Genomic DNA, 19,020 nt, shown 5'->3' with positions numbered 1-19,020 from the left:
GACCCTTTAAAAATGATTAACCTGCCGAAAGGAAAGAGGCGGGATCGCGCCACCGTGTCCCACGATGAAAAATGAATCCAGCCCGGCTTTTAGGACGGCGCAAAGGCGTCGTTAACTCTTCCTGCTGGCTGATTTTTAACGATTTCGCCCGCGAACCGTTGGGGTACATACTTAAGCAGCGTCGTTTCCTCCTAAGTACTGGAAATTAGGCTTCTCGTAGTTTGCTCGCGAGATGCTTTTATTATCATCTATATTTTCCACCGGTCTACCCTCGTCCCGTCCATCGAATCGATCCACGCGCAACATTAATCATCGCCCCGCGTCCGGCTCGAAAGTTAAACATTCCGTTATATTGAATTCGTCGACGCTCGTCACCCGTTCGAATTGTATGCAACTCGGGATCGCGTTGCACGATCGATGGATCACCGATACGAGGACAAAGGTTAAACGAAACGAAACGAAACGAAACGTATAGGAAAGGGGGGCGCGACACGTCGGGTTGACAAGCGATTTGTCACGTTAACGAGGTCCCGCGCGAGGTACGAATGCGAACGCGGAACAGCGAAACGCATCACGAGATGAAATCCGAGGGAATTTCTTCGGAATTAAATTCAAAAGCCGAAGGGCGCGCGCGCCAGCCAAATTAGCATTCCGAGGGGATGATTGCCGGTTGGCAAGAATTCTTTGTCAAAGGCTCGACCGGCGCTCCCTCGCCTCCTGGAGGCCTCTCGACTCCGGCTTCCTTATTATATTCCCCGGTATCGATCGCTCGTTATACACGAGATACCCTTCGAAACGCGGCTCGATGCTCGTGCGTGTTACGGTAATCGCTCGCCCGGATGTTAAATTGCCTCGTTAAGCTGTCGTCGCGGGAAACATTTTAACCGGAAATTAATCGCGGTGAAACCGCGAGTGCAATATCCGCCATCCGATCAATTTCCAGCGACGTTCTCCTTTACAATCGTCAAGTTTTCGTTCGACCGGCCGAACGTAACGAAACCAGGTTCCTTCGGTTCGCGCGCGGAACACACCGGACATTCGATTGCGCGTCCTCTCCCTCTCTCTCTCTTTTGCACCCTTCTTCCGTCGAGGCTTAATGAAAACCGTGATTGAAGCCGGTGCACGAGGGGCCAATCGATCGGCAGAAATCACGAAGAGGGTGTTTGGCAGCCAATCACCGACCTAGGCGGAAGGGACCGACATTTTTTTTCCCTTTCCCTTTGATTCGATGGGATTCATGAGTTGACTTTGTGCGGGACGCGCGCCGTCCACCGGCCCCGTACCACTTTTCTTTCGTGCAGGACCAATCGAACTCTTTCGGGAAATATCGCGCAACGAAAATCGAGCTGGGGTAGAGAACAAAGCCGTGTCGATGAATAAAAAAGAAACCGGTGATGGAGCGGCGACCTCCGAACGAAACTAGCGGGCGAACGAAAATTCGGATACTTTCGACGGGAAGTTTAACGTAGCTCGTTAACGGGGAACAGGCCAGAGTTTCGAAGGAAACTCGACGCATTAAAGAATCCACGGTTTCCCAGAAGCGAAGCGGTTCGAGCGAGCGACGCCTGCATTAGTTAACAGGTTGATCAACAAGAGTTTACCATCCCTCTGTCTTAGACGTGGTCGAGGAAAAGGTTGAACGAAATCCGACGGAAATAGGGGAGCTCCGAGAAGTTTCAGGGCAAACATTTTTCCGCTGTCCTTCGCGAGAGCTAATAACCTCTGCATATTTGATAGGATTCCATTCTCCGTAGCGAGAGAAAGATCGCGTCGCTCCGCCTGCTCTCTGCCGTTACCACAGCGGAGGAAATCTAATTTCTTCCGCTAACGCGATACAATTTTGATCCCGTGCGGCAATCTGAAAGCTTTTATGTCCCCGAGGCGGGCAAATCTTGTATCCTCTGTGCGTTTTCACCTTACAAAACCCCCTACCGCTTCTCTTCTCTTCTCTTCTCTTTGCTCCCCCTTTCTTACCCTCCACCCACCTCTCCTCTTTTCGTCCCTGTATTAAATTGACCAACGTTTCGCAGTCGGTTCCGTTTGTGCGTTCAACCGCGAGTATCGATCCGGGGCTTTTGTTTCTTTCGAAGAATGACAGATCATTTCCAGACCGCGGAGGACTCTTGTCCCTACCCATCGAAGACGACCACGCGTCGACTTTCTTCTGTCTCACGGTTTATTAGCTCTCGGCCGATTAGTCGACCCCATAATATCCTCCTCCGTTCGATGGGTCCTTCGAGATTTACGCTCGAATTATTCTCTTCTTCGCGCTTGACCGCGATCACGCGATCACAGACCATTCTCTCTCTCCCTCTATCCGAGATGATCTATCGCGGATGAATTTGAAAGAAAACAACTACGTTTCTACGTTTTCCATTTATTTCCATTCGATGGAAATTCAAGTTTGAAGAAGCAACGCCACGCCTGCCAGCGTCCATTTGGCCGGCTTCTCTTTGGTCTTCAAGTTGAAGGTCCACACGTAAGTCGGACCGCGCGTTCTCGTTTTGTACAGGGGACACTCGTACATGTTTCGTAGATCCTGTTTGTCCTGAGTGATCGCCCTCACGTTTATCACCGGCATCGCGGGGAACAGCTCCTTCGGTTTCGAGTCGACCACGATGCCGGTCTGCACGTCCCATCGCGCTCCTTCCATGAAAATTCCGTGAATGTACGCGCCGTCCCTCGGTGCCGACCTGAAGTTTAAAGAAACGGTTAACCCGATTAATTCACGAATCGGGATACGATCGAGCCGACGCACGTGAATTCCTCCTTGTTCTTCTTCGTCACGTCGCACTGCAGACACATCTTGTCGAGGGGTAGTTCCTGCCTTCTGGCGGTCGATTGCATGATAGCCGTGAGCAGCGATTGCGGATTGAAGAATCCGGCCAACCAAACCGACGACGGCAACTGAAAAATAATTAATTTCTCCGTAGAATGATCGTCGATCGAACACCGTTTGCGTGTCGACTTACAACAAAATCCGTGGACCATGTCTCCAGTTCTCTGATTCGCAATAAAAGATCGACGAACCAAGCCGCGAGTCCTAATAAAGAGGGATAAGCCCTTTTAGCCCAGACTGGCGGCACTTGGTCGAGGAAGAGCGCGTTCTCGAGATCCTCCATGTCCGAGGTAATAGTTAGTTCTCCCTTCAGACCTAAATCCAGTTCGCGAAGCGACCGTTTTATCTCGGTAGTTAGGTAGTTCATTCGTTCGCACTCCTGGAACGCGACGATCACGTACGGCGTTCTCTCCTCCACTTTCCCCATTATCTCGGCCATGTTGAACTCCTCCGGAAGTTTCTCCATTATTTCGTCCAGTGTTTGTTTCACCTTCGAGTAAAACAAACTTCGCTGTGGCATCGCGATCGTTGGCTATCGCGCGGCTAACCGTGTCCAGCTACCTTGTCCTCCCTGGTCACCGTTTGTCCGCCTGAACTGCCCGCGTCCCTCGGCTGCATCTCGAACACGGTTCTGAACAGATTCTCCGCGGTCATGGTTAAGAAACCGATCTCCGCGTTCGGATGCAACCCGTACAGATACGGGGACTCTGGGGGCATCGCTTCGTCGATGTACGCGTGATATCCGGCCAGATCCGTGTTGGGCGGCGCTGGGAAACCTTCGGAATATTTGCGTGGCTACGCGATCAGAAAGGGAATCGAGATAGTAGGGAGGAAGAGAAATTTTACTTACCCGGTGCCAATTGCAATTCCCCGTCGACCAACTCGGGTTGCATCAGTTCCTCGAGGTAGGAAACGCAAAGCCTCCGATCCCAATCGTCGGTGATATGCCCGCCGTACATTATTTCTCCGAAAAGATACCTTGGCGTTCGAATTGAATTACCAGTTTAAAATCGTTTCGAGCCACGAGCGAGAGAGATGATCGTCGACGAGACGAACCTTAAGTCCTCCCAAGGCACCTTGGTCGTTGCCTCCAAGTAATTGTACAAGACACTGACGCTGATGTGCAAGTCGCCTACGTTGAAGGGATAGATCTTGTTCCACCCCTGAGGACCGAATTTCCGCCGCTCCGCGACCACAGCGTGGAAATAGCAGAGGGAAAATAGGATTACCTTGAACTCGGCCTCCTTGCTGCACATCTCGAGCGTCTCTTGGCTGAAATTGTCCAAGGCCTTGTGCAGATTCGCCTGCATTCCGGTGGGTGGCTCGTTCGTGATCTTGATGGACGACTCCAAGATTCCCTGAGAGGTCGCGTCTCTTATTAATTTTCCGTCGTTCGTCGAGGTTCCGAGAGATTTACTTGCGGAATTATGTGTCCAGCCGGCGTGCTGGCTGGTTCTGCGCTCATGAACACCCTGTAATCGGTATGCGACCCCTCGGCTGCTATCTCCAGCTTCTTCTCCAGCAACGGTAGCCATTTCTTCACCAGATGGATGTTCTGTAAAACTACCCAGTGCCCGTTCTTCGCTGCCACGTCCATAGCCTGCTCTGCGACCGTTTCCTGTCCCTGACCTAGGGATACGTTGTGGAAATTCTGGTTGTCCAACGTGTAACCCAATCGACGGCCCAGATCCTCCACGTCCTAGTCGCAGGCGAAGGTAGGAAGACCGATTAGATCGAGTTTTCCGGAAGCAACGATGTTTCGTATTCTCGTAGATTACCTTCAACGGATTCACACCAGGAGAGAGTATAAAGAAGATCGGCGTGGACGGGCTGGTCTCCTCGTACGATTTCGCAAACTCGACGGTTCTTCCCTCGACGTATCTGGGGCCGAGTTTCTCCTCGATGAACGCCGCGATCGCGTAGGTCATTCGATCCGGTCGCAGCGCTCTCAGCATGCAGAGACGTTGAATGCTCGTCTTGTTCTTCCACTCCTGCGGGAATTTCTCCCGTTCCGGGCACTCGCATTCCACCAGCTTCTTCCACCTCTTCGCAGAGCTCTCTATATCTCTGTCCAAGTTGCTACGGAATAGAGGATAGTCGTTAAGAAGGAAGAGTGCGAATGGGGGTTAACGTGCCATCTTTACTGTATTACCGAAATTCTTCTCTGCTAGCGAGACTCCTTATTCCGCCCCAGCTGGTGTTGGAGAGAAAGTCGACCGGGGACGTGACGTGCGGCGTGACAGGGAATCGCAGAAGAAAGTCCAACTCTGTGGCGGTCACCTCGTTCCTCGCCAGTTGTATCTGAAACGCCATCTGCGAGGCGAAGATCAGTTTGTCGCACTCGAAGAGGCCCCTGGTCGTGTAGACGAACACGGAGTAGGTGATGCACTCGATCAGATTTTTCACTCTTCCGGACACGTCCGACGCCGGCTCCGCCTTCGAGATGGCTTTTTGGAACACCACGCTGAAAGCTTTCAGGGAGAATTGATAGATTGGATTGATGGTGTTCAGATCGTTCAGGATGAAATAAAGGAGGGACGCCCTGGCTGCGGCTGGCCGATACAATTCCCTCGCCGCGTCGATCTCGCCGCTGGTACCGCGGGCTTCCGTCACTTTCGACTCGATTTCCGCCGCGGTCTTCTTCGTCGTCTCGAGATTCTCGACCAGCGACGTGTCCCCCAGAACGTTGCTGCCAGCCGACGACAATCTGCGCGCGACGGAATTCTTAGATTCGTCACGTTTCACTGGACTGGACGGGAGAAGGAAATGAGAAGGGACGCGCTCCCTACCTCGACAGCAGAGAGTCTTCCAAACTGTTGAGCGTAATCTTGAAATCGTTCTGCTGCCTGGTGAGCTCGGCCTTCAGTTCCTCGAGGTCCGGTCGCTCGGCTTTCACTACCTCCGCGAGTAATTGATCCTCGAGACCGTCCCTCGTTACCGTGAAATTAATCAGAGTGGTCTGAGCCTGCATCTCGGGCTTGTAATGGGGATTAGCCAGCTTGGTGTGCAATAATAATCTGAACAGCGGATTATATTCGACTTCCTTGTCGCCGATCTTAATCGCTCGACCCTTCTTGATCAAGTTTCTGCCCAACAGGGGATCCAGCACCGGGTCCACGGTTTCGCCGATGTTCTCGACGAGAACGGTCGATCCGGTTGCCAGACACTGCTCGATAACGTCCAGATAACCCTTCTGGCCTAGCCTAATCACGCGTAGCTCCTCCCCGTACTTCTGCTTGATCCATTTGATTCCCTGGAGCTGAGGATCGATCATCAGCGGCCAACGGTCCGAGTTGGTCAGAATGGTGGCGTTCTCCGTGGACATTCTGTCGTTCGGTAATCCCTCGTTGTTCCATTTCGCTATCCGAGTGTCGTCCGTCAGTAGGGACAAGGGGTCCAGCCCCTCGGTGATCGGAACCGTCGGTTCTAAGCTACGCAAGAAAGGCAGCCACTGCTTGCGCAGCAGGTCCTGCCGGAATTGTTTGGTGAAGCATCCCACGTAAGATATGAAAGCTGTCACCAATAGTACGTCTCCGGGCAACGTGGATCCCTGTTGCATGAAGCTTGAACAACGATTTCAATTAGTGGGTACGTCGACTCGATAGGGAATCGTAACCAAAATACGTACTTGGCCACCGAGTCCGCCCATCGCACGTTCTCCGAGGCCAAGCCGCCGACCAGCCTGTTAGCGAGAGCGATCGTCGCGTTGGTCGCGTCGGCCTCTTGCTGGCACTTGAGCTTCTCGGTGGTCGCCTGCTCGAAGTCTGCCGTCAGCTTCGCCAATTGTTCCTCCAGCGACTGTCCCAGAAATAATATTCCGTCTGATTCGGGCCGGAATCGTGTTTTACGTACGCGTACGCGGCTGTTACGTACCGCAACTTTCCGTTTGATCACGCCCAACTTCTCTTGAGCGGCGGCCAATTCCGCGTTCGCCTGCGCCAGGGCCTTCCGCTTCGGTTCCACGTCGCAGAATACCCCGTAGAACTTGATTATATTGATTACCCAGGCGCAGAGACCCGCGGCAGCGGCGGACTTTGATCTGACGAACTCTGGCTCGAACTCGGAATCCTTCAGATACGGCTGGATCGCCTTTATCACTTCCGGGTGGATATTTTCTTTGTCGTAATTGATCAGCGAGTCCAAGAAGGTGTCGACCTTCGCCATCGTGATCTAGAGTAACGAGACCCAGTCGGCTAGAGTGGCTCCGATCGGAAGAACTACCGCTGCTATTCCCGGAGTACCTTGGCAGCCTTCCAGCTTCGATCCTTGGGTATCCTACCAGCCGGTGCCAAGAGTACCATCACGGCGGCTGTTACGTTCGTCACAGCTCCCGGTGGCGAACCGAACGACTTCAATTCCGTCAGATTCGCCTTGTTCAGCGTGTTCAGTGCCTCTTGGGCGGCTAACAGGGCCGGTTCCGCCTTGGCCAAGTCCGCCTCGCAGTCCTTTTGCTTCTTCGACACTTCCTCCGCTATCACCGCCACTTTCGATTCCTCCTCGTCCGCTGAACGAAACAAACGAAAGAACGCTCTCGAGAAAGAACGAACAACCCCGTCGACCCCTTAGAGACCGATTGCCTACCTAGAGCTTTCTCCGTCTGCACTTTGTCCGTCTCGACCCCGACGATGGCGATCAGAGCATCGGCCGCGTCGTTCTTCTGTTGCAACTCCACCTCTTGCACCGCCAGCTTCTCCTTCAGCTTGTCCACCTGCGCCGCGGTCGAGCGAAGCTTCTCCAGACCGTTCTCCAGTCGGGCTATCTTACCTCGAAGTTCGTTCGCCTTCGCCTTCAACAGGCTGGTGTACAAGCTGATCTGCTCGAGGAACGACTTTGGCGTGGTGTAGTTGTAACGGCGTTCGCTGACCAAATAATGCCTGCTAGCCGCGTTCACGCTCGTGTGAGCGTGGGCCATAAATTTCGCCGCCGATTCCCTACGTCCGACAACACTTTTCCGTTCAACTCGATCGAATCGATATTCGCCGCCTCCTACCTGTAACTTTCCGGAAGTTCCTCCAATTCCTGCAGGAACCTCTTCGACACAGACATCAAAGCTTCTTGCGGCCATTCGTGGAACCAGTTTATCGCCGTGCAATTTATTATAGCCGGGAATTTCCTCGAGCGCACCCTTAAAGTGGATCCAACCGGGGAGAAGCAGAGAACTATCCTCAATTGCCTGCGCACCCGATCGATGAAGAACTTCCAACAGTTCTCGCGGGTATCTAGTATGCCTGCCCCCTTCACCTCGTTACGGACCCCTGCGAAAACCCAGCGAACAACGCCGTTACCCTCGATCCTTTGTCGAATTAACCAAACGAAACTACCGTTTTGCCTCGCGATCAAATAGTAAAACCTGCTATTATGTTCTCCACTTCGTCCTCGGCGAAGAGGTCTGGAACCTCGCCGGAAGCGAGCATATCGTTGATCAGCACGAGGAACTGCTCGTTCGCCACCTGAGCGTCGGTCATCAGAAAGACCAGGCCCAGGTTCTTCAAACCCGACTTGCTGTACAAAACGGCCAGCTCCAGCTTCAGATCCGCGATCCCGTAACCTTTCTTCAGCTGGATCTGAAACACCTCCAACGAGCTTATGAACGCTGCCAATCGAGACAAACTCTGCTTCCCAGAACCGCCTACACCGACGAGGAGCGCGTTGCCCCGTGGCGACTCCAGAATCCTGTTTATCCGACAGACGTGCATCATCGCGTCCTCGAACAGGACCAGATTCATGGCGGCCACCAGATCGTTGTAACTGACCATCGCCTCGGACAGCAACCGATGCAGGCTCGCCCAATCGTTTATCGGCATATACTTTGGCTCTCCGACTCCACCTTGAAACATTCGACGCGATATTTATTCGTCGCTCGTCACCGTCGCGATATCGAGAACGAAAGTATAGTCGATTACCCGCGAAGTGGCAGTAGATGTTGGGCTTCTCCAGAACGGCACCCTCGTCCACCTCTTCGACGTTCTTCTTCAATACGTCCAGCTGCAATTTCGAGAAGCTCTCTATATCCTTCTCGTCCGTCAGTTTGTCCCCGTAAACGCGATGCGTCTCGTGGAACCATAGTCGGATTATATCCATGGACGACTGTAGACACTCGTTCCCGCTGAACAGTAATCCTTGGAAGCAATTGGAGAGATCGCGAAGGTTGAAGATGTAGTGGAACTTGACCGCCGTGGGCAGGAACATTTGCGCGCATCGATGGTGCAGTTGAATCGACGCTTGGACGATGTTGTTGCACGAGTCGGTCACCGAACTGGGGAATCTGTGCTCGATGTTCGACAAGTGCTGTCTCAAGATAGACGCGTAGATGGTCGTAAGCGACTCGAGATTGGGAAAACTGACCGCGAACACGGAAAAGTGCCGCTGAAGCCGCGGGTTGATCGTGAAAGAGCCAGCGGTTGGATTCATGCAGCTGACGTATTGACAATTGTGAATCTCTTTCAACGTCAGCTTCGTCCTGTCGTACCAATGACCGTAATCCAAATGCTGACGAATCAAAGTGTGCGGCTGCACTGTCCCGTAACCATCGACTTCCGGCATGTTCATGTCGTCGATGAAATACACCAAGGTCTTATTACCAGGCGGCCCGTAGTTTCTTCCGGCCTTCTTCTCCAACGATTTCTCCAGGATCTTCTGCAGCATCTCCGAGGAAGTGTAGAAATTGAACGGGACGTTGGAGACCGCGTACTTCTCGGACAGCTGCAACAGTTTCTCCGCGACGAGAACGGTCTTTCCACAACCAGCCGTTCCAACCAACATCACCGGATGTTTCTCGGCCATCAGCAGGTCGAGGAAATATCGAATCCTGATAGACTCCGCGGTGTAGACCAGAACGGCCTGCAAAGGCATCTCGGGATCCAGCTCGAACTTTGGCAAACGCTGCGTCCACGGGACGAAGCTCTTCGTCTCGGAGTCGATGTAACAGTCGAAGACGGTCCCGTTAGAGGGGAATCGGACCTGCTTGAACTCGTTGGTCCACCATTTGCTGAATTCTACGCGGTAGTCGATCGTCTGATCTTGAAACATCGCAGAGCCAAAAGCCCAGACAGCGGCGAAGACGAAGTAGAGTTCGTAGTGTTCCTTGAGGAAGTCGCCGGAGGTTAACTCCGGCTTGAGAAGGCAGCCAAGAAGATGGCAAAGCATCTCGACGTGCGCCATGTCAGCGATCGGCGTTATCTTCTTGAACCTCGTCCGCAGAGTCTCCAGACAAGTGGGGATGTACTTGTCGAAGAGCATCACCAAGTTCGACTTCTCGATCGGTGACGTCCTTTTCTCCACCCAGCTGGTCACGTAAGGGTTCCAGCCTAGATCCTGAGGATTTATATAGAGGATACCCGCTCTGGATACGGTGGCTGGTGTGGCGGTTCTCAAGTTGGAAATCTCGAACAGCAACCGCATGACAGGTGTCAGCGCTATTCTCTCGTTGCTGGCCAGAGTCAGAACTTTATTGTCGTCCATGACGGTGTTCAACGACTCGATCCACATAGGATCGATATCGCCGTCCAAAACGATCCACTTTGGATTCTCACCGCCCAAGTTAGCCTGCTCTCGCATGATCACCGAGAACAGACCGTCCTTCCATTCTCTGGTCGCTGGATTGATTATTCCAAATAGTTCGTCGTTGGTGACGGCCTTCGGATTCAGATCGTTGTACACGGGCTTTCTCTTCGTGTTCTGATACGTTCTGAACAGCGTCTTCCAGACCTGCGTCTTGCCCGATCCCGCTGTGCCAACGATGAAAACCGAGTGTCTCACTTCCAGCAGTTCCTCCAGCTGTACGACCTTCAGAATGAAACCGTCTTCCGGTTGTAGCATCGAATCCGCCGCCGCCTGTTTCACCATCTTCTCGAATTCGGCGTCCCGTTTGCGAGGAACGTCCAACGCTGGGAACAGGTCGGCTATCAGGCCCATGAACACCGGCAGATCGTCGGAGACTACCTTTGGGATGTTAAAGTCTCGCAACGCTCTCATCAACACTTGCTCCTCCGGTCTGCCAGGGTCGCCCCTCTTCAAACTTCCGGCGACTACGAGGACCGACTTTATCGCGCGCAGCCCCCAATCGTAGTGGTCCTGCTTCGACAGCAGCTCTTTGCACAGAGTATAGAGCGTGATAAACTTCCTGGCCAAGATCCTCGCATCCTGGAATCCCTCCGCGACGAGCATTATCTCGCAGATCAGCTCGAAGTCGGGAACCACCATGGCGCACGGTCGAAACAGCGCCTTCAGATTTTCCGGCAACTCGGTGCGTCCAGCGTAACCAGGATTCATGGTGATGAATATACCAACAGTGGGCTCCAAGCCGATCGTTTCACCCATGAAGTTGAACTTCTCCTTCTTGTCACGGATCGCGTCCTGAATCGATTTCACCTGGACGGCGACCACGGATAGCACCTCGACGGTGATTCGATTGAACTCGTCGAAACAGCCCCAGGCGCCGGTCTGGGCTAACCCTTTGTATATGTTACCGCAGGATTTGTAATCCATCTGCTCGGAGCAGTTGAACACGTAGACCATGATCCCGAGGGCTCTGCCCAGATCTTTGGTAGTCTCGGTTTTACCGGTCCCAGCCGGGCCCGCTGGTCCACCCCCCATGATCAGATGAAGGGATTGGGTCAGGGTTATGTAACATCTGTCCGTCAACGGAGTGATGACCAACCTGTTCGAAAAGAAACGAATCAGAAATCGAATCGATTTCCAGGCATCGGATGAAAGAAATTACGCAAGACCTGGGAGTGTTCCCGAGATACTCGTGGGAGTATTTAAACTGAGCGTCGCAAATGTTCGCGAAGCAATCCTTCTCCTTCTCGTCCCAACGGTGGCGTAGTTGACTCTGCCACTGGAACGCCTGCGACGTCTCTACCTTCGATTGTACCAGCTTGGTCACCACGTCCCGGGAATGCACGTCGATCGTGCAGATGGTCATCACCTTTTGCCTCTCCTGCCGAGTCAGTTCGCCTATCAGCAGGCCGATCAATATGCTCAGCTGAGAGATTTGTTTCTTGAGATAATCCTTGAGGGAATTGTCGTAACCCTCCTCCAATCTGGCGAACGCGATGTTCACCTCGGTGGTCCACCAGATTTGCGTCCCGCAGAGCGAAACTTGGGCGGGATAGTCGAACAGCCACTGTTCTCGCGGTTTCTCCTCGTACGTCACTACAGCCTCGCTGAAGTAATGTCTTATGGTGACTCTCATCGCCCGCTGGAGGCGACTCAACCAGGCCTCCACTGCCCCGTCGCAGATCATCTCGCAATTGGCGAATTCCACGTATTCCCCGTCCTTCGCGAACATACCTTGAAAAGTGGAAGCGCGGCAACGCTAGAGTAGCGATCGATTCGGCCTTCCGTCGAACGTCCGCTTACCCGATACGCGTTTCGGCGAGCCAGCAGCCGCGTCATCGAATTTCAATCGAGCCATGGAGTCGAACAGTTTCGTCAGATGCTTGGCCACGATCTCCGGCTGATTTCCATTCGACAGAATATCCAGCAGGTCGCTCGAGGAAACGAAGTAGAATCTCGGGAACGCGAGACGCTTCGTTTCGAGATATTCCGCCAGGGCTTTCTCGCATAGGACCAGCTCTTTCTGGAGAACGTCGAGGGCCGTGACCAACCCCTCTCTGTTCGTCGCTTCCACGACGTTTGGCGTCTTCGCCAGCTCCTCCGTCATTCGCTTGAACTCCTTGTCGATTCGATCAAACCTCTCCGCGTCCACGGGCAACTGCCTTCGTATATCCTCCGACGACGTGAAGATACTCTCGAGGTGCATCCAGGTCCGCTGCACCTCGAACCAGATAGTGGTCACTTGATCCGCGATGCTCAGTTTACGTTGCCAGCTGGACACCTCCTCCAGGAAGTGGGCGATGAATTTCGAGGTGATCAGATTTTGCAGCTGCACCTACGAAACGTTTTCTCATCGACAATTAACACGGTCCACCCTCGCTCGTTCATTCGTTCCTCGGGATACCTGATTCTCCTCCAAAGTTTCGATCAGTTCCTCGCTGGCTCTTATCAAAGTGGCCCCCGTTCTGTCGTGAACCTCCCTCTCGAATTCCATTTTCGACCAGGTGCTGTTCAATTCTCTCATGTACTTCTCCATCGACATCTCCTTCACGGCCTTGTCCACGATGTTCTTCACCTCCTCCTCGCATTCGTGAAGATTCAGCTCGAGCAGGTCCGCCAGCGTCGTGGAGTCGTCCATGACGAATCGTACCTGAGCGTAATCGTCACCGACCGTTCTTTTTCAATTCTATTCGCTGCGACGCGAGGAGAGACGAGGGGAATGAAAACGATAACCGAGGTGAGCGAAGAATCGAACGCTTTATCAGTGGAATTGATTTATTGAACGCATGCGTGTACAATGTGTGCGAGATGAACGACGAAGATACGATTATGAAATCTTTTGACGGTGCTGCATGCACCACTAGCTAATTATTGTACCAATCTCTCGATCGATGATGGAATCGTGACAATGACGCGGGGATTTGTGCTACAAGACTTAGGGGAGAGTAAGGTGCGCGTATATTTACAGTGAACTTACGGTCATTTCTGGAGTCATCTCGCCCAGTTTCTGCAACATCGACAGCGTATATACAGCGGTGCAACTAATATCTAATCAATCTTCGTGTACGTGTCCCTAACTGTTTCTTTTTTTTCTTTGTAAAAAATTCACCAGAATATCCTCCAGATATGTCGATACAGAAAAAAAAAATTGTACGATCTCTCGTGAAAATTGAATAGTACAAAGATACAATACTCTCAGATCGCCCCGTCCATTAAATCTGTTATCGTTCGACGTATTTCGAACGGCCGCGATACCTTGGTGCTGTTCATCAATTGTCTCCAGTGTCTTTCTCTTATTGCAGGGTTCTGAAGTTCCGCCACGGCCCTCAGAGACGTCAGCATGTTCTTCACGGTTGCCTCCAGCGACGCGTAAGTATCCCACGACCTCATTTCCTTATCCAGAGCTAGATTACCCGAACGAGTACGTTAAAAGTGCGCCAGCGCGATGGACAAGCCTCACGGTTCGTCACGAACCTCGTATTTCCTTGGCGAACTTCTTACACTCGATGTCCATATTTTCCACGTCGATTTTCCTCCAAGGTGTAGTCTTCCACCCCTCTATACTGCTTCTGACGATGTTCACGTAGTCCCAGAGCTGCTTCAACATCCTCAGTTCCCTCCTGCATTGTTTCAGCACTTTAAACTCCGGTACCATCACTTCGAACAACGACGCGGACTCTTGAATGTCCTTCATTTGAAGCTCCAACATCAGAATATCCTTGTGGCCCTCGTCTAGCAGTTCGTAAGGGTTCTGGCAATCGTATCTGAAGAAACTGTACCGTCGGAATGCCTCTCGGTACTGCGTTATCGTCGTGTCGAAAGCGGAGATTCGTCCTCGAATCCTGGACACTTCCCCTGGATATAGAGGTAGGTATGCCTTGATTAATCGAGGAGAAACTTCCGATAGGAATTGACTCTGACGTACCTGCTTGCAAGGGAGCCACTTGCTGCTTGACCATAAGGGCCAGTTTCTTCGTGTTGGCCCACTGTTCCGGCAACTCTTGGAGAAGAACGTTCACTTCCTCGGGAATGTCCTGGTCGTAGAATTTCAACAGCTCGATCGTGTCCTCCAGCGGCTGGAACATCTCGTCCGTGGTCGGCTGTCGTTCCTTCACCTGCAGAAGATAACCCATCACGCTGACGAGGCCAACGTAGTCGCCCGGTTGAATCGGCTGGAGCAAACCTTCGTCCGCTCGTCTGTTGGCGAATACGATATCGTTTAAATTGCGTGGCGAGTAAAGGATGCCGCGTGATACGCAAAAGCGAACACCTTATGAACGATCCTAAATCGGAGAGACTGCTGGTAACGCGATCGACCAGATGCCTCTTGAACATGCTCGACCATTTGCAGACCATGTTCAGCACCGATTGTCTGAAGGGTCTTAGGTCCACCCTGAACCAGCCGCAAAACACTTTCGACGGTTCCATTTCCTCGATCTCGAGATAGAGGCCCTCGTAAAGGTCGATTTGCTCGCGGAATTGCTCCATTTTCGGCGGTGACCGTGCCGGCCCCTTGGGATCCTGCACGGCCACCATCTCCGTTTCCTCCGGCGTCAATTGCCGGCTGTACTCGAGGAACTGTTGCATCACCATCGGCCTGTCGTCCAGCCAGAGATAGGCGTACCCTGATAAAATGAAACGGCCGAGGATCAACGTGGATGCCCGTACTCCGTTTCGCGGTGTTCGCACCTTCGAAGTTGCTGCAGAATTCCGTCGCCTCCTCGACCGCGGTCGCAACGTTGCCCGTGATCTCGTTCTTCATACCCTTTATGTCCGGGTCCTCCTCCAATTCCTCCGCGTACCCCATCGAATCTTCCTTCAACCTACCCACCAACGAGGCCATACCGACGATATCGTTCAACAGCCCGAGAACCAATTGATCCAAGCTATCCGGATCGTCCGGTTCCAGCGACGGCACGTAATAAAGATCCGGCTCTCTCAGCTCCAACTTTGCCTCCAACAGTGGCTCCGTTCGACCGTTCGAGTCCATATTCTCCACCAAGTAACCTGACGCGTGAAATTAGGAAAGAAAACAGCGACACGGGATAGGGGGAAAGTTCTCCCAACGCGATACGAGAAATCCATTCACCTAACGAACATCCCACAGCCCTTCGAAGCGATTCCATCACGATCCGATCGACGTAGCCCACGTATCCCCGCCAGGGCTCCCCCGTTTCATCGGACACTCGAAAGAGCCGCCTGTTCTCCTCCAGCAACGAATGAATCTGCTCGGCCGCCCTCTCGATCTCCGCGTACCGTCTCGTTACTTTCTCCGGCCGCTCGTCGAACGACAACAAAGCATCCTTGCGGCGATCCTTCCTCTCGACGAGAGGCGTCCTCGTGCAACCGTCCAGCACAGCTTTGATCTTCTCCACGTTCGTCTGGGCCGATTTTATTCGTTTCCAGAGACCCTCCACGAGCTCGCCCAGCTCGGCGATGTACTCGAGCACGCCGTCCGACTTCCAGCACAGTTCCGTCTCCCCGCGAGACACCAGCGAATCGATTCTACTCACCTCGTCCTCGATCAGCCGGAACTCGACCGAATTGCTCGTCTTGCGGACGTTGTTGTACGAGCAGACCGTGCCACCGAGTTGCGTGCGAAATCTCCGAAACGTTTCCGCGTTCTCCGACACCTGGGGACACCGGAAGTACCGTGTAACGCGAATCTTTCTCGGCACGAACGACGAGAGTATATTACAGACACCTTTATCGCTTCTTCGGGAATGTTCGATCGAGACATTTGCCTCAGATAGTTGACCTCCTTGAGAACAGCCAAAAGCGCCGGATCGAAGTTCAAGAGCAACGCGGAATCGCTCTCCCGGGTTAATATACTGCGATTCAAGCCAACAGCGACGGTGCTCGGCACTTCTCGTGCCCATTCCTCGAACAGTTCGTCCTCCTTGTCGCCGAAAATCTGGATCAACCTCTCGTATCGTTTCTCTATGTTCCGAGCCTCCTCGCTGCTCGCTATACTGCAATCGAGAATACCCTCCCTTTCCGTAATCCTGTCGATTATCACTCGACGATAAATCTCTGCTCATCACGAGTTACTCACGGGTGCTGAATAGCCTTGAACGATCGAATTGGCAGGTCGATGCGCTGCCTTAGCATACCGGTGAACGTGAGGGCCGCAGCCAGAGGTGGTAGATCGGACAGAGCTCCTCTGGTACCGCGGTTGAACAGTACTTCGACGACCGTCAGTTCAACGTTCAATAGCTCGAGGATTCTGAAGTAGCGATTCGCGAATTGTTTGCTTATCAGTGGCCTGTCCAACACGGTCCCAGCGATGTTTATCAACTGGAATCAGAGATATTTCTTTTTTACAGAAGAAGGAGCAAACGGAGGACGAAGGGCGTACCTTGAACACGCTCTCGAGGTTACCGCAATCGTCGAAAGCCTGGCAAAGTATGGCCGCCAATTTGCCGTCGAGCTCGGCGATCGACTCGTTGAACTTGGCACAGTCCAAGGCGAAGGATTCGTCGTCTGGCTCGAGGGCGTCGCTCGCCCGTACGGTGAAAGACAGGAACAGCTGCTGGAACTCTTTGTGGACGTTGATAATCCGAGCGCTGAGGGATCGTCCTAAAATACCGCCTATCTCTATTTTCTCCAGCTTGGAGAATTCCATCACCGTGTCGAACAGCCACTCGATGTCGCTCAGTCGCCTCAGGAAAGCGTCCAAGCGTGCGAAGACCGCGGTGGAATTGAACGTCCAAGGTGGCGCGTCTGGTTTCATAGCCGGCGTGTCTTTTCTCAGCTCGAATTGCCGCTTGAATTCTTCGAGAACGCCTGCGAAAGAACGCGTCCACGTTCGAGATCGTAACCACTATAACTAGTCGATTCGAATTGGACCGAAGAAGCGTACCGCGAGATATCCGTACGCGCTGCAAGGCCTCGTCCACGTCGCTCTGGAAAATGGAGCTCGGGTCGAGAAATCGACGGGCCTCGCGTATCAACAGGTTGCAAATCTGTCGAAGCACGATGATCACCTTCGAGGAGCTCCGATAGTGGCTGGATTTCCACCAGGCTAATCCGACCGAGTGTACCAGGGTGGCCATTAGCGGCTTAGCCTCGGAGAAGTCCGCCTCTTCGACCGCCTTGAAACACTTGGCCAACGGGGATAGATACAGAGATATCTCTTTCGCCTCTGCCATCGAGGACACCACGTTCCCGAATAGAGTGCGAAAACAGGGGAAATAGGCGCTGTCCGTGTTCTCGAGGATACTCGCCATCTTCCTCACGCGATCCTCTTGCAGCTGATCGTAGATGTACCTGACGGGAACTGGAAATGTAATGAAAATTCTTCCGTTTCCCTCCATAACGGAGGAAGACGCGACGCTTCTCACTTTAAATTTGCCAGTCGAGTCGACCAATACTCGAGCTCGACGTCGGGCGTGGGATTTTGACCGTTCTCGAAAGCGGTGCCAGATTCCTGAGTGACAACGTCGTTCACCAAGTAAGCCCACTTTATCACGACGCCCTCGATGGCGCTTTTCAGATACAAATCGACGGCTTCGGGACCCTCCGCGCGCACGAGTTTCTCCACTTCCGTCACCTTCTCCGTTCCGGCTGGCATTGGGAGAACCGTCCTGCCGTTTACCTGCCCTTTCACCTGCATCGACGCGATCGAGGAACGGTTACAAATTGATCCCTCCGATAAGAAAGAAGGAAAGAAAGAGAAAAAGAAAGGAAGCTTCACTTGATACAGAGTACCGCGAAGAGAGTGAACTTGTCTGCGAATATCTTGAACCGCGACGTCGGGCAGATCCTTGTGATTCTCCGATTTACTTAGGAGGGGTGCGAAAACATTGTCCACCAGAGTAGCCAACTGATCGACGACTCGAGAAGACAAATCGCCCAGGATCAGCATCGAGGAACAGGCTTCTCTTTCCTTGGGCAACGGCGTCTGCTTCAGCTTCACCACATAGATGCCTGAACGGTGGTTACAAAGATGGATTATCATCCGTGGAGAGTATTTTCGCCACGATAGTCACGCTACGCTCACCTTTGGTTCTTTGCCGCGGTATCGGAAACGAGGTAGACGCGACCAATTGAGCGTTCGGCGTTAAAACGACGAAGAGCGCAGCTGGCAGAGGATTGTCGAGGAAATCCAGCACGGCGTTCCTGTATTCTTCCGTGAGCAGCAGTCTGCCCCATTTTTCCGGCTTCAGTTTCAGCGACTTCTGCACGAAAAGTCCGACAAACTCCAATCGAAAATCCGTCGATCCCTCTGCGGTGGCCATCTCTGTCGTTGCACCAATGCAAGATGCGCAAGGTATCGAATCAGAACGATGCTCGTGACGCCAGTACTCAGCGATATTACGAAGCGTAGAAAATATGTGAAAAAAAAAAGTCTAGCGTGTATATCCGCGAAGTTAGGGTAGCGGCAATTAGTCACCGCTGCGGTGGTTTCGAAGTAAAAATGCCAGTGGTCTGATGGCAAGCAGGTCAAGAGACCAGGCACCGACTGAACTTAACGGAACGACGTTCAGGCATTGGCTGATCGTCGTGTCATTCGGGGGACTCTACACTGGCTGCCCTCCTACATTGTCACGGGACGCACGGAATATTCCCGACAACAATTGACGTCGCACGCGATCCTACCTTCCGCGTACTGACAGGTA

At 52.9% G+C, this 19,020-nt stretch overlaps 2 protein-coding genes across 5 annotated transcripts in view; both read right to left on the bottom strand.

The window, feature by feature from the left end:
- The window catches only part of Ask1 (apoptotic signal-regulating kinase 1), a 53,326-nt gene that overhangs the window by 17,343 nt on the left and 16,963 nt on the right, over positions 1 to 19,020 (bottom strand). The gene's annotated exons all lie outside the window — the stretch shown is intronic.
- On the bottom strand, positions 2,398 to 18,639 carry Dhc93ab (Dynein heavy chain at 93AB). 4 transcript variants are annotated; one of them, XM_076902467.1, is made up of 34 exons: positions 18,402 to 18,639; positions 18,096 to 18,328; positions 17,743 to 18,008; positions 17,262 to 17,668; positions 16,758 to 17,185; positions 16,455 to 16,696; positions 16,104 to 16,371; positions 15,489 to 16,032; positions 15,089 to 15,406; positions 14,670 to 15,024; positions 14,325 to 14,596; positions 13,874 to 14,254; positions 13,655 to 13,803; positions 13,377 to 13,406; positions 12,804 to 13,049; positions 12,203 to 12,734; positions 11,569 to 12,133; positions 8,743 to 11,498; positions 8,190 to 8,666; positions 7,830 to 8,094; positions 7,421 to 7,770; positions 7,081 to 7,343; positions 6,713 to 7,009; positions 6,468 to 6,637; positions 5,629 to 6,402; positions 4,992 to 5,546; positions 4,618 to 4,918; positions 4,257 to 4,538; positions 3,896 to 4,197; positions 3,690 to 3,817; positions 3,401 to 3,615; positions 2,973 to 3,329; positions 2,759 to 2,907; positions 2,398 to 2,693 (listed from the first exon to the last, which is right to left on the bottom strand). In XM_076902467.1, the coding sequence occupies exons 1-34, from the start codon at positions 18,637 to 18,639 to the stop codon at positions 2,399 to 2,401; spliced, it is 13,410 nt and encodes a 4,469-aa protein (XP_076758582.1). In that variant the 3' UTR covers position 2,398. The 4 variants fall into 4 exon arrangements, 3 of the variants coding, with proteins under 3 accessions (XP_076758582.1, XP_076758583.1, XP_076758584.1); XR_013102379.1 differs by lacking the exon at positions 2,398 to 2,693 and having other exon boundaries at positions 2,770 to 2,907; positions 4,069 to 4,197; XM_076902469.1 differs by lacking the exons at positions 2,398 to 2,693; positions 2,759 to 2,907; positions 2,973 to 3,329; positions 3,401 to 3,615 and having other exon boundaries at positions 3,689 to 3,817; positions 3,896 to 3,971; positions 4,069 to 4,197.

Source organism: Xylocopa sonorina, chromosome 10 (assembly GCF_050948175.1).
Source record: "Xylocopa sonorina isolate GNS202 chromosome 10, iyXylSono1_principal, whole genome shotgun sequence".
NCBI lineage: Eukaryota > Metazoa > Arthropoda > Insecta > Hymenoptera > Apidae > Xylocopa > Xylocopa sonorina.
The sequence above is the reverse complement of the archived record's forward strand: the minus strand, read 5'-3'. Positions and strand labels throughout refer to the sequence as shown.